Raw genomic sequence first — 10505 nt, 5'->3', positions numbered from 1 at the left:
AGCGAGCGCGAGCAGCCAGAGAGGAATGGCCACGACCCTCTCCCTCGGTGGCGCCGGCGCCAGCGCCTCCCTCCTCTGCAGCCCCCTGCCTTGCGGGGCTCATGGCGGTGCCGGATCCGGTGTCGGGGGCGCGCGGGGTCCGGGCGCGGTGGCGGCCATGAATGAGCTGGAGGTGGCGGCTGACGCTCTCTTTTCACCGAAGGAGTGATGGATGCGGGACTGAGGCCTCGTCCTACACTCCCCTCGCCGCCGCCTAGCTAGATCGAGCACCCCATGGACGCTTCTTCGACCCAGGGCTCCCTCGACGGAGGGACGCTTTCTCCATATGTTGCCTGCTCCGTGCATCCTCTCCTCCCCGTGCCTCTGCTCGCTCAAACCCAGCCGCAGCTCCTCGTCGGCCATGCGGGGAGCACGGACGAGCTGCTCATGGACGTCCATCCCGCAGCCCTGCCAACGACGGTGCCCAACCTCCTCGACAGCGCGCCTCCTACTTGCCGCACGGTATGTGTCCTCTGCTGCATAGATGATTGACAAGCACCGCCAAGATCTGTTGATTCGACCCCTACCCCATCTCCGCAGTTGACAATGATTAAATGTTTGTGATTGCAGCCAGATTTTAGTAGGGGGAGGATGGATACTGCAGGGCTTTCATATGTTTTTTGATTTTGCAGATAGGGCTTTCTTCTATTCTGGCAAAGAGTCAAGCTAGCAACCGTGAAGATGCAGAATTCATGCAACTCCATCTTACTCCAACTCTCAGGTTTGTCTTTTTCCATCCTTAATCACATGTATTTTTTCGAAATTGATTAATCACATGTATGTGTTTCTACCATCTTGATCATGCATGAATAGAATTACTAGATGGAAGATGTTTGAAGTGCAAACTAATATAATGTTTAGGTTCAGATTTGGTGAGAAAGTGAGAACATGAATACATCAGAGATCAGACTCTATGCTCTGTAGCCAACCACTTTTTTCATGTAATTTTGTTAAGAAAAAAGAAACCATAGCATGCAATGCCTACCAGCCAGCTGCTAATAAGCACCTTCCCGAGCTCCTGTGCATGTCTACTCTCAGCACACGGTTGCAGTGCCATTAGGGCAGCCCTACAGTTTATAGATGGGGGCATGGGGCATAATTGCACAGTTAATACTATAATAAATAAATTAATATTCCAGTTACTAATCTTTTGTGCATTATATCATAGAGCGTAGACATTAGGTTTCAGTTTGACTCATGCATGCATCAGAGACCTCTCAGGTTGACCTTAGGTTTCAAACATTTATGCCTGCATATATATACCGCCCAGTTCCAGTTGCTCGAGATCACATCCCTCATCTTTGCCCCCAGCCTGTGGGTAGGAATAGAGTATTCTGATCTATAATTTCTTCCCGTGGTTGTGGGCCTTGTGGCAGCAGAATTTCAGTTTTTTCGATTGTTGTTGGACCCTACAGTTGTAATTCTTGAGCTCTATCTAAACGTGTTTATATATAGGTATGCTTGCATTGACACCTAATCAGAATAGGTTTTTAGAATTAATCTATAGTTTGTTAACAAAATTGGTAAGCCATTGCAGCCATCTAATTGGTGGTATGGTGTGCTTCTGACAGTATTTCACGGCGTTTGTACCAGCGGCATAGTAACTAAAAACTACCGTGAACACAGCTTATTATTTATTGTTTCTGGAGGGCCTCACGGATGAGCTATTCATCGGCGGCACCCTGCCAGTCGTTTAGAGGATCTGCGGGAACAAATGAACAAGCAGAGTGTCATAAGTCAGGGACCAGCATCCATGCCAACTGCCCGGGATGACTGCTAAGGCAATTCATATTCTCTCTCAATCGTCAGCCACCATATGATGTTAATTGATCTTGATCTTCCCCACTCGCCAGTTCTGAAGACACTTCGGATCTCACATTAACTTCATTCAGTCTTTAAGAATAACCATAGGTATGTTCTACAATAGCCTTCTTTAAATTGTTTAATACTATATATTTTACAACTAAACAAACCTTCCAAATGTCTCGATATCATTTTCAGTAATATGCATCTCAAAGCTATGGCTCATGCGCCCATACAAAAAAGGACAACTGACTAGATTGAGGATACGTTATGGCAAGAAGGCTATATATTCATGGTGATCTTAACCCCACTCTTGACTTTTTAACCGATGCCCATAGGAAACATAATTAGGCATTTGTAATCATGAAAGTTTCTTTCATCATGCTTACCATAATATAGTGAAATTTGACAACAAAATTATTTTCTGTGCTGCTACGTAGTCAATTCAGTGTGTGTAGAAGATGTTGTCGTGGGTGTGCAGAGTATGCGGTGCATGGCTTCTTGTGTTTGTGTGTGTGTGTTCTTATATGTTAATTGGTGGCTGGTGTGTGTGCGCGCAGGGTGTGAATGGGGACAAGTAGGCGGCGTGTATACTACACCAAGGAGCGATACATGACATGAAGCAAGCAAGCGAGCAGGTGTACACAGCGACCTGCTACTACACTAATAGCCTTGACAGAGCACCGGGGCCGGCTCGACAGGGCATTCGGCCGCCGGCGGACCCTGGATGTGCGCGATGGAGATGAACCCCGCGTCGTCGCCTCTGCAGCCTGGATAGAGCTCCGTCAGTGCTGGTGATGAACCCCACGTCTGTGCTGGTGATGGCGCTGTCCATCTACTTTCTCCACTGGCTGTCAGACAATAGAGATCACATTGTGGATTTATGTTTTCTTCAGAGTGTTCTCCCGTCATTGTTGGATGTCGAATTTGTAAGGCAATCCGTCTCTGTGTCGATGTCTTAACCACTTCGTACTTCCGCACAATTAGCAGAACAGAGCAGTTGCCGCAATTTACCCATTGATTTCTTGGACTGATTCAGACCTAGGAAAGCCTGCTACTTGTGCAAGCAATAGGGTAAGAAGTTTCAGTTTTCTTACTAATGCACCTCAATTTGTAAGGTTAGAACAATATCAGTTTGCTTTATGTTGGTTTTCTAATTTCTACGTATTCCTTTCTTACATACTCTGCCTTCAAGCAAATCTTATCTAGGTAGTATGGAAAGCAGACAAATTATGTAACTATTTCTGTTTTCTCATGCTTTGCTATGTCAGATTGAGGAGAAAGAATTATTTTACTCACATATCCTATTTTTTATCTATAATGATGTCATTTTTCCATCTCGCGATCTTTGCTCTAGTTGTGCTAATACTTTGTGTGCACTTCAGCGGGAATGAAATTTTCTTGCTACCATGTGTCATGGTAGTAGGTTGCTGCGGCAAAAAACTGGTAAGCCCCCTAAGAAAGGAAAAGTGAAAAAAGTCCCATCCTGCTTACCATGTTTTATCTTAAAAAATTGGCTTCTATTTTGTTTCTAACCTATATCTCTGCATGGTTTCTTTCTCCAAACATGCTTTTGCTGCAACCCTGGTCAATTGGCTTGAACAGAGCTCACATGAGTCACCGCCAAATGACCCTTTTTTGAAATTCATTCTCTTATGCACTGAGAAAGGAGTTACTCCATGTCAGTATGTACATACAGATGCAAGCAATAGATAAACTGATGTAGATGATGATTGAAGAAATTTTCAGGAATTTTCCAATCTGAATTGGCTATAGAGTTGGGGAAAAGAGAAGTCTAGGCTCTGATGAACACATCTTCTTTCCTAACTGACTAACAGTTGGCACCTATATATTTACATTACATCAGGCTAGCGCTACAAAGCCCATGTATGCCTCTGTCCTCCTCCCTGCCTCAATGGACGTTCCGATCACAAAAAAGTAGATAAAAATACACATCAGTTTGTCAGAATACATGTTGGTTATCTTACGAACGAGTATAGCTATCACAAGAATACAGCAAATATGTATCAATTTTTCAATGAAGCAAACTTATATTATGATTATCACATTTTGATCTTGGAGTAATGGTCGACTTTAGTGTTACTGCAGCCTGCACCAGTCCAGTATTTCTAATTACAAGTTTTAGCTCCATCGGGATAATCTGATTAGTGTATCACAAGCTTGATGTTTTTAATCGTGCAATTTTGTAGTTATTTTAGTGTTATGCAGAACACATAGATTTTTCACAACAGAAAGAAATCGATGTATAACCTGATTTTGCTTTATTATTTAGTACCAGTTGACTTTGTAAATCCCAGTTTCTCCAGTGTTGTAACTCTGTCAGATCATCAAATTAAACTAATCTTTTTCTTTGGACAGCTTGTAATTTGTAATATTATGATTTTCCTTTTCAGAAACCACTTCAACTAGCCTAGGACCATCTCTGGTCCAACGCGCGAGGTGCCTACCGAGTGCCTCCCCAGCTTAACGGTCCCAAACCTAAGGTGAGTCCCTCTTCCACCCATCCATCCTTGCATGTTGTCGCCGTCGGATACGGGAGGCCGCCGATTGCGTCGCTAGGCCAGACTAGAAGTGAAGCTCGCCTTTGAGTTTTAGGTTGGATGGTGAACTCGGTAGCTTATAGATTGTGGTTGTCCTTTTTGATCAGTGTATTGATGCAGTTGCGCCACTATATATTGTTTTCCTGCAAGTGGTCTTTGGGTCGGTGAACATTAAAACATTGTCAGAAGGATGGAATCAGTAATAATGTTGATCCTTGCTTGGTGTCAGATTACTTCAGGTGACAACGGGTGTAGCTTGCTAACTATTTTATTGTCAGTTCCTCACTCACGGATGTCTCGGGCTGTTGATTTTTTCAGGCTTATTCTGGACATAGATTTATCCTGTTCATATGTTTAAATAAAATAGTTAAAGATCATGTCTATGCTTCGTATGAAATAAAATATGGGATGTGCTTTTGAATCTGCAATATTTTCAGCCTATAGGATTTACTTCTTTCAGCTCTTGGTTGTATGCCTAAACAGAATAACCGAAGTTCGAATTTATGTGTGGTAACAAACTAAATATGATAAGCATTTGTCATGTTCTAAGAAATAGTATATTGTAAAGAATCGGGTGAATTTTGCACTTCCATTTCTGGGTGTGTTGTTTCAGGATTTTGTAGGTTCCTGTTTATATTTCTGTATGCCTTGTGGTTTGAAATAGTGATGCTTCTCAAGTTGTTTTGTTTGCAGGTCTGGCAATATTTATTTGCGCCTAGCTCCTAACATGCATGGATCCATCATTTTATTATTTTGTCATCTCATGTAGTTTCACATGATGTTAGAGTTCATCGTCCGAATTGTTAATTAGGTGGTAGCTTTGTCAAAATAATAATTATTAGAAGCTCAGAACCGTGAGAGATCGATGGTATTTCCAAACTGGAATGACAATGCTAAGACTAAATTTGACATTCAAGTGGAAATCATGTTGGTATTTGGTGCATGACAAGGTGCAGATTTCCTAACTTCTGCAATATGGTTTACTTGGTTTGTGCTGATCTGCTGAAGTCTTTGTTCAGCGATTGGATACGAAGTCTACTCAGCAGGAGGAGCATGAACAGTTGTGAAGGAGAACCCCACTGCCTTGGACCAGGTTGCTGAACCAGAAGCAGAAGGTGCGAGGGGCACTGTTCAGGTACATGAATATTCCTTAGAGCTCCAATCAGCTCTTTCATTTGTGATGAGCTTACTTATGATGGTTACCTGTCGTTGTCAAGTATCATAGCTGCTACTTTTTGTTTCCTTATATTGAAAGTGACTGGAATGCATTCCTTAATCGCCCTCATTGTGTGCACAAGGAGTTGCTATTACTGATATATATTTGTTCTATGAAAATATGTTCCTTTTTTGGTTAAGAACACCACTTCATCATTTCTGATGTATAGCTTTCCTAGGTTCGTTAGCCAATTATAATAATTTTTGTAGATCTTTCACAGTATCTTTAGGAATGAAGCCATGAGGATGCTACCTATTCTTTCCTTTCAAGTATCCGGCACTACGAGCTGCATTAGCTTCACCTCAGGATGTTGAAAGAGGAAGTAGGAGTTTTCAGAAATGATAATCTACAAACACAGTACATGTTCGTTGATTAACGAAGACAAGGGCCCTACAACTCAACTGTTGTAACACCTATTTTTACAATGTAGGGTATGAACTACTTGGCTTTATTTTTAACTTATGTACTGATGTAGAATGATGGCTCCTGTTTCTTACTCGCTGGTATGAGCTTTTTTGTTGTATTTTGTAAAGCTCATGTATTTACTCATCTATGCTAACTAGCATTGCTACAACATTTGTATACTCTAATAATTATACTTCCCTTGCCGTTGGCAGGGCTTTTTTTTGTATAATTGCTCATACTTATCAATGTTGAAGCTACATATATTAGAGGCACTTATTACATTGCGTTGGATGCAAGCTGTTGTTCTGCTAGCTGGTACCTCTTATGAAATACCAAGTGTTTGGCATGTAGCTGGCGTGCTTTATTTTTTTGGATTAGTTTGAATCGCTTACAACATATGTCATGTGGTAGCCAAGGTGTGCTTCCTATCACAATTTGAATGTTTCTTCTTCGCTTTATTGTTATCCTGTATGAACGCATATGCTATACCTGGATTTCTATTAACTTAGCGTTATCTCTTTGACCAAAACGTTGTGATCGGCACCCCCGCGCCAGGGCGCGATCCCGATCTAGTTCACATGAGGCTGGCGATGTTGGCCGTCACGAGGGTCCTCGCCGATAACCTGGTCGACTTGGCCAATTAGCTTCTTTTGATCAAATTAACCTCTACGTACATATGTGTTCTCGTTGCGCCATGCTTGGAGTTGTTTTCGATCGATTGGATAGATGTGCATGACTGATAACTTGCATATATGCATGGTTGTGGATCTGGTGCTGGCCAGCTGTCTCGGATGGATGCATTGTTATGCATGTTGCTGGAAGTTTTTGGCGTCTTATATGGCCTCATTGAAACATGGTCTCTTCTCTTTTGTGTAGTGTGTCTGTGTACCGGATAAAAAGTCGGTTCGTGAACAATATTTGCAGCATATGTCAAAGTTTACCTCCCTTTGCATGAATGCTTATCTGAAGGATGAAATGCCGTCTTAACATTTTAAAATGCATAGCTGTTTGGTCTATATTTTGGAAATCGGGATCAAACTGGTCGTCAGTTCTTCCCCTTCTTGTCAACATTTGATTACCTCATGACAATATGGCTTGCTTAACATAGTCAACGGCGCCACTACTCTTCTTTTTTTTGGGGGGAAAAACTTCTGCTCTATTGAAATTCAATCATGATAGTACAATAAATACTAGAAATAATAAAAATTACATCCAGATTCGTAGACCACCTAGCGACGACTAGAAGCACTGAAGCGGGTCGAAGGCGCGCCACTGTCATCGCCCCTCCCTCGCCGGAGCCGGGCAAACCTTGTTGTTGTAGAATGTCGAGAAGTCGTAATGCAAAGACCCCATAGAACCAACGCACCAGAACAGCAATCGCCACCGATGAAGAGTGTAGATCAAAAGGATCCAAGCTGAAGACACACGGACATAGAGGAACGACGAACAGATCCGAGCAAATCCACCAAAGACAGATCCGCTGGAGACACACCTCCACACGCCCACCGACGATGCTAGACGCATCGCCGGAACAGGGGCTAGGCTGCCGCCGCCTCCCAAAAAAGCTAGTGTTCCTCTGCCTCCCGCCGGCCCCGTCATCGGTCCGCCCTGTCTCCGGTGGCCTTAGGGCCATGGGGGCGGAGTGGATCCCGGCCCTTGCCGGTTAGGACTCTTTTTTTTTATCTTTTTTCGAGTTTTGTTAGGGTTTGTGTCTTGCTTAGGAAGACGAAATGGCGGCGGCTTCCTGAAGATGGAATAAAGGCGCCACTGCTCTTCTAAAGTAAACAAAAATACAATAAAAGGCGATCTTTATCATTGGGTACCATTTCACTACCTAGAAATTGAGAAATTACGAAAGGCTAGATTTTTTATATCGCCCCGTCGTCCGTCATGAATAAAATGCCGACCCGGACAAGGATGGCCAGCTGGCGCGAGTGATTGTACAATCATGACGATATGTTTTATAACCGTCAGGAACGTGTGCCACCATCATCAAGAAGGTAACACCCTGTTCGTGAGTCGTGACGGCCTCTATCCGTGTTACAAATCATTTTTTCACGCTAACAGGAATATATCCACGAAAAGTCGCCGGGTTTTGGGGTGATTTTCCACTCAGGAGGAATAAAACATGCCAAATTATTCACCCCGATGGCTTTTGCACCAGTGTTGTGCCTTGACTGTGACGTGGATTGTGCCATTATCACGAGAGACCAGCCAAAATTCTTATACTACTGAGTTCAACAGGTAGCCCTCTACATCGATTCTTTCCATCGTACTTCCTCCGTTCGGAATTACTTGTCTCGGAAATGGATGTATCTAGAACTAAAATACGTTTAAATACATCCATTTTCGCGACAAGTAATTCCGAACGGAGGGAGTAGTTCGCATCACCACGATGGCCGCCACACAGAACGACTCGTCCCGTCCGATGTCGCCTCTTTCCCTGTAACTATCGTTTAATTTTGTCTTACGCCCCCTTAGAGCATCTCCAACGGCCACGCCAAACTAGTGCCGCATCGTAAAATTGGACGTTTTAGCGCGCGCGCAACCGGTATAGTTGCTCCAGCGGGCGCGGAAAAACAGCGCGCGCGGCATATGTAGTTCAGCGCGCGGGCCGAAACTCAATTGCGCGCTGCTTATTTGCTACGCTCGCTCCCACGCGCTGGACTCTCGCGCGCTCGCTCGCAACTCCCACCCCCATCCAGCCGCGCCGCCGCCGCCGCCCGCGCCACCCAGCAACCGTTCCGGCGCTTCCACGGCCTATCCCCGCGCCGCGGCGGCTTCTCCGCCCCCTCCCCTCTAGTCCCGCCGCCCCTCGCGCACGTCCGTCCTTCGACGAGCAGCGCTCGCTGCCGCTCGGCGCCCGCAAGGTGTTCGACAAAACGCCTACAAGGTATGTATTGCTCAAACTTTATGAATTTGGTGCATGTTGATTGTAGTTTTTATAGCATAGTATTGAACATTGTAGATGAGTTCGTCGTATGATTCTTCCGAAGAAGAATTTGATATGGAAGAGGAGGAGGATCTTGCAATGATCCTAGCTATGCATCAATAAAAAACCGAAGCACGGTGGTTCGGTTATGGGTCGGCAGAAAATTTGGAGAGATAGGATCGATGCCCATAACAGATTGACGAGGCACTATTTCGTGGAGAATCCCACATACCCAGAGTCGTATTTTCGTCGACGGTTTAGGATGAGCACCGACTTGTTCAGACGCATTGCAGAGAAACTAGCGAGCCATGACCGGTTTTTTCAGCAAAGGAGGAATGTCGCCGGACAGCTCGAGCATAGCACCTTTCAGAAGGTGACAGCCGCTTTGCGTATGTTGGCACACGGTATCCCGGGTGATCTAGTTGATGATCACTTGGCTATGGGTGAGAGCCAAGACATCATGTGTGTCAAGCGCTTCGCAGTCGGAATTGTGCAAGTGTTTGGCGAGGAGTATTTGAGATCTCCCAATGCTGAAGACGTCGCAAGGCTATTGGCGAACAAAGCTCGCGGCTTTCCTGGCATGCTTGACTCAATAGATTGCATGCATTGGAGTTGAAAGAATTGTCTAAAGGCATGGCATGGGCAATTCCACGGTCAAAAAAAGGGCGCTAGTGGCACAGAGGGAGGTCAAAAAGAGGCAGTGGCATCAGCAGGACTGGCGGATGATGAGTCAGAGTTCCCCCCGGCAGTGCTTGGTGCCGACAAGGATAGGGCCCCGGCAGAGTCTGACGCTGGCGGGACGGGGCCTGTGCAACCAAATGGAGTGGTGCAGAAGAAAAAGGTGATGCAACGCCCAGTTTACTTTGTCAGCTCCCTCTTGCAAGGGGCTAGGTCAAGGTACACGGCGTGCAGAAATTGCTCTTCGGCCTCCTTATGGCCTCGAGGAAGCTGCATCATTACTTCCAAGCCCATGAAATCACTGTCGTCACCCGCCTCCCCTTGCAATGGATATTGCATAACCCAGATGCAACCGGGAGGATTGTAGAATGGGCCTTGGAACTGTCGAGCTTTGGTTTGAAGTTTGAAAGTACTTCGACAATCCAGAGTAGAGTCTTGGCAAAGTTCATTGCAGAATGGACCTCAACGCCCGACGAAGAGATTCAGAGACTACTCTCCCCGGCAAGGAAACAAGTCGCAACTAGGTTATGTACTTTGATGGGGCTTTATCGCTGCAAGGCGCCGGTGCTGGTCTGCTACTCGTTGCACCCACCAGAGATCACCTCAAGTATGTGGTCCAGATGCACTTTCCCAGGGAGATGTCAATGCACAACACTGCTGAATACGAGGGGTTGCTTGCCGGTCTTAGGATTGCGGCAGACCTCAGAATCAAGAAGCTTATCGTCAAGGGTGATTCATAGCTTGTCGTCAAGCAAGTTAACAAAGACTATCAAAGCCCATTGATGGAGGATTACGTAGATGAGGTGAGGAAGCTGGAGGAGCGTTTTGATGGTATACAAGCGGAGCATGTTCCCCGAGTGGAGAACGACAT

At 45.1% G+C, this 10505-nt stretch overlaps 1 protein-coding gene and 2 long non-coding RNA genes across 9 annotated transcripts; all 3 read left to right on the top strand.

Moving 5' to 3' along the window:
• The first annotated feature begins 7 nt into the window (after positions 1 to 7).
• Positions 8 to 1666, top strand: LOC119291404. Its single transcript, XM_037570158.1, has 3 exons — positions 8 to 501; positions 672 to 760; positions 1611 to 1666. The coding sequence occupies exons 1-3, from the start codon at positions 274 to 276 to the stop codon at positions 1645 to 1647; spliced, it is 354 nt and encodes a 117-aa protein (XP_037426055.1). The 5' UTR covers positions 8 to 273; the 3' UTR covers positions 1648 to 1666.
• Positions 1667 to 1684: 18 nt separating this feature from the next.
• Positions 1685 to 2415, top strand: LOC119291403. Its single transcript, XR_005142412.1, has 3 exons — positions 1685 to 1950; positions 2041 to 2137; positions 2403 to 2415. It is a non-coding gene; the product is annotated as an uncharacterized LOC119291403 (long non-coding RNA).
• Positions 2416 to 2421: 6 nt separating this feature from the next.
• Positions 2422 to 6353, top strand: LOC119291402. 7 transcript variants are annotated; one of them, XR_005142411.1, is made up of 5 exons: positions 2422 to 2636; positions 2739 to 2916; positions 3200 to 3288; positions 4257 to 5538; positions 5840 to 6353. It is a non-coding gene; the product is annotated as an uncharacterized LOC119291402 (long non-coding RNA). The 7 variants fall into 7 exon arrangements; XR_005142410.1 differs by having other exon boundaries at positions 2422 to 2660; XR_005142408.1 differs by having other exon boundaries at positions 2422 to 2916; positions 4257 to 4346; positions 5423 to 5538.
• Positions 6354 to 10505: the final 4152 nt, after the last annotated feature.

The sequence above is a fragment of the Triticum dicoccoides genome, chromosome 4B (genome assembly GCF_002162155.2).
Source record: "Triticum dicoccoides isolate Atlit2015 ecotype Zavitan chromosome 4B, WEW_v2.0, whole genome shotgun sequence".
In the NCBI taxonomy this organism is placed as follows: Eukaryota; Viridiplantae; Streptophyta; class Magnoliopsida; order Poales; family Poaceae; genus Triticum; species Triticum dicoccoides.
Note: the sequence above shows the minus strand (reverse complement) of the source record. Positions and strands in the feature narration are given on the sequence as shown.

Excerpts from the sequence above, each read along its gene's own strand:
- LOC119291404 (XM_037570158.1), top strand. The coding sequence starts at position 274 with ATGGACGCTTCTTCGACCCAGGGCTCCCTCGACGGAGGGACGCTTTCT. Across the intron at positions 502-671 it reads CGCCTCCTACTTGCCGCACG|ATAGGGCTTTCTTCTATTCT; the intron begins GTATGTGTCCTC and ends TTGATTTTGCAG. Across the intron at positions 761-1,610 it reads CATCTTACTCCAACTCTCAG|TATTTCACGGCGTTTGTACC; the intron begins GTTTGTCTTTTT and ends TGCTTCTGACAG.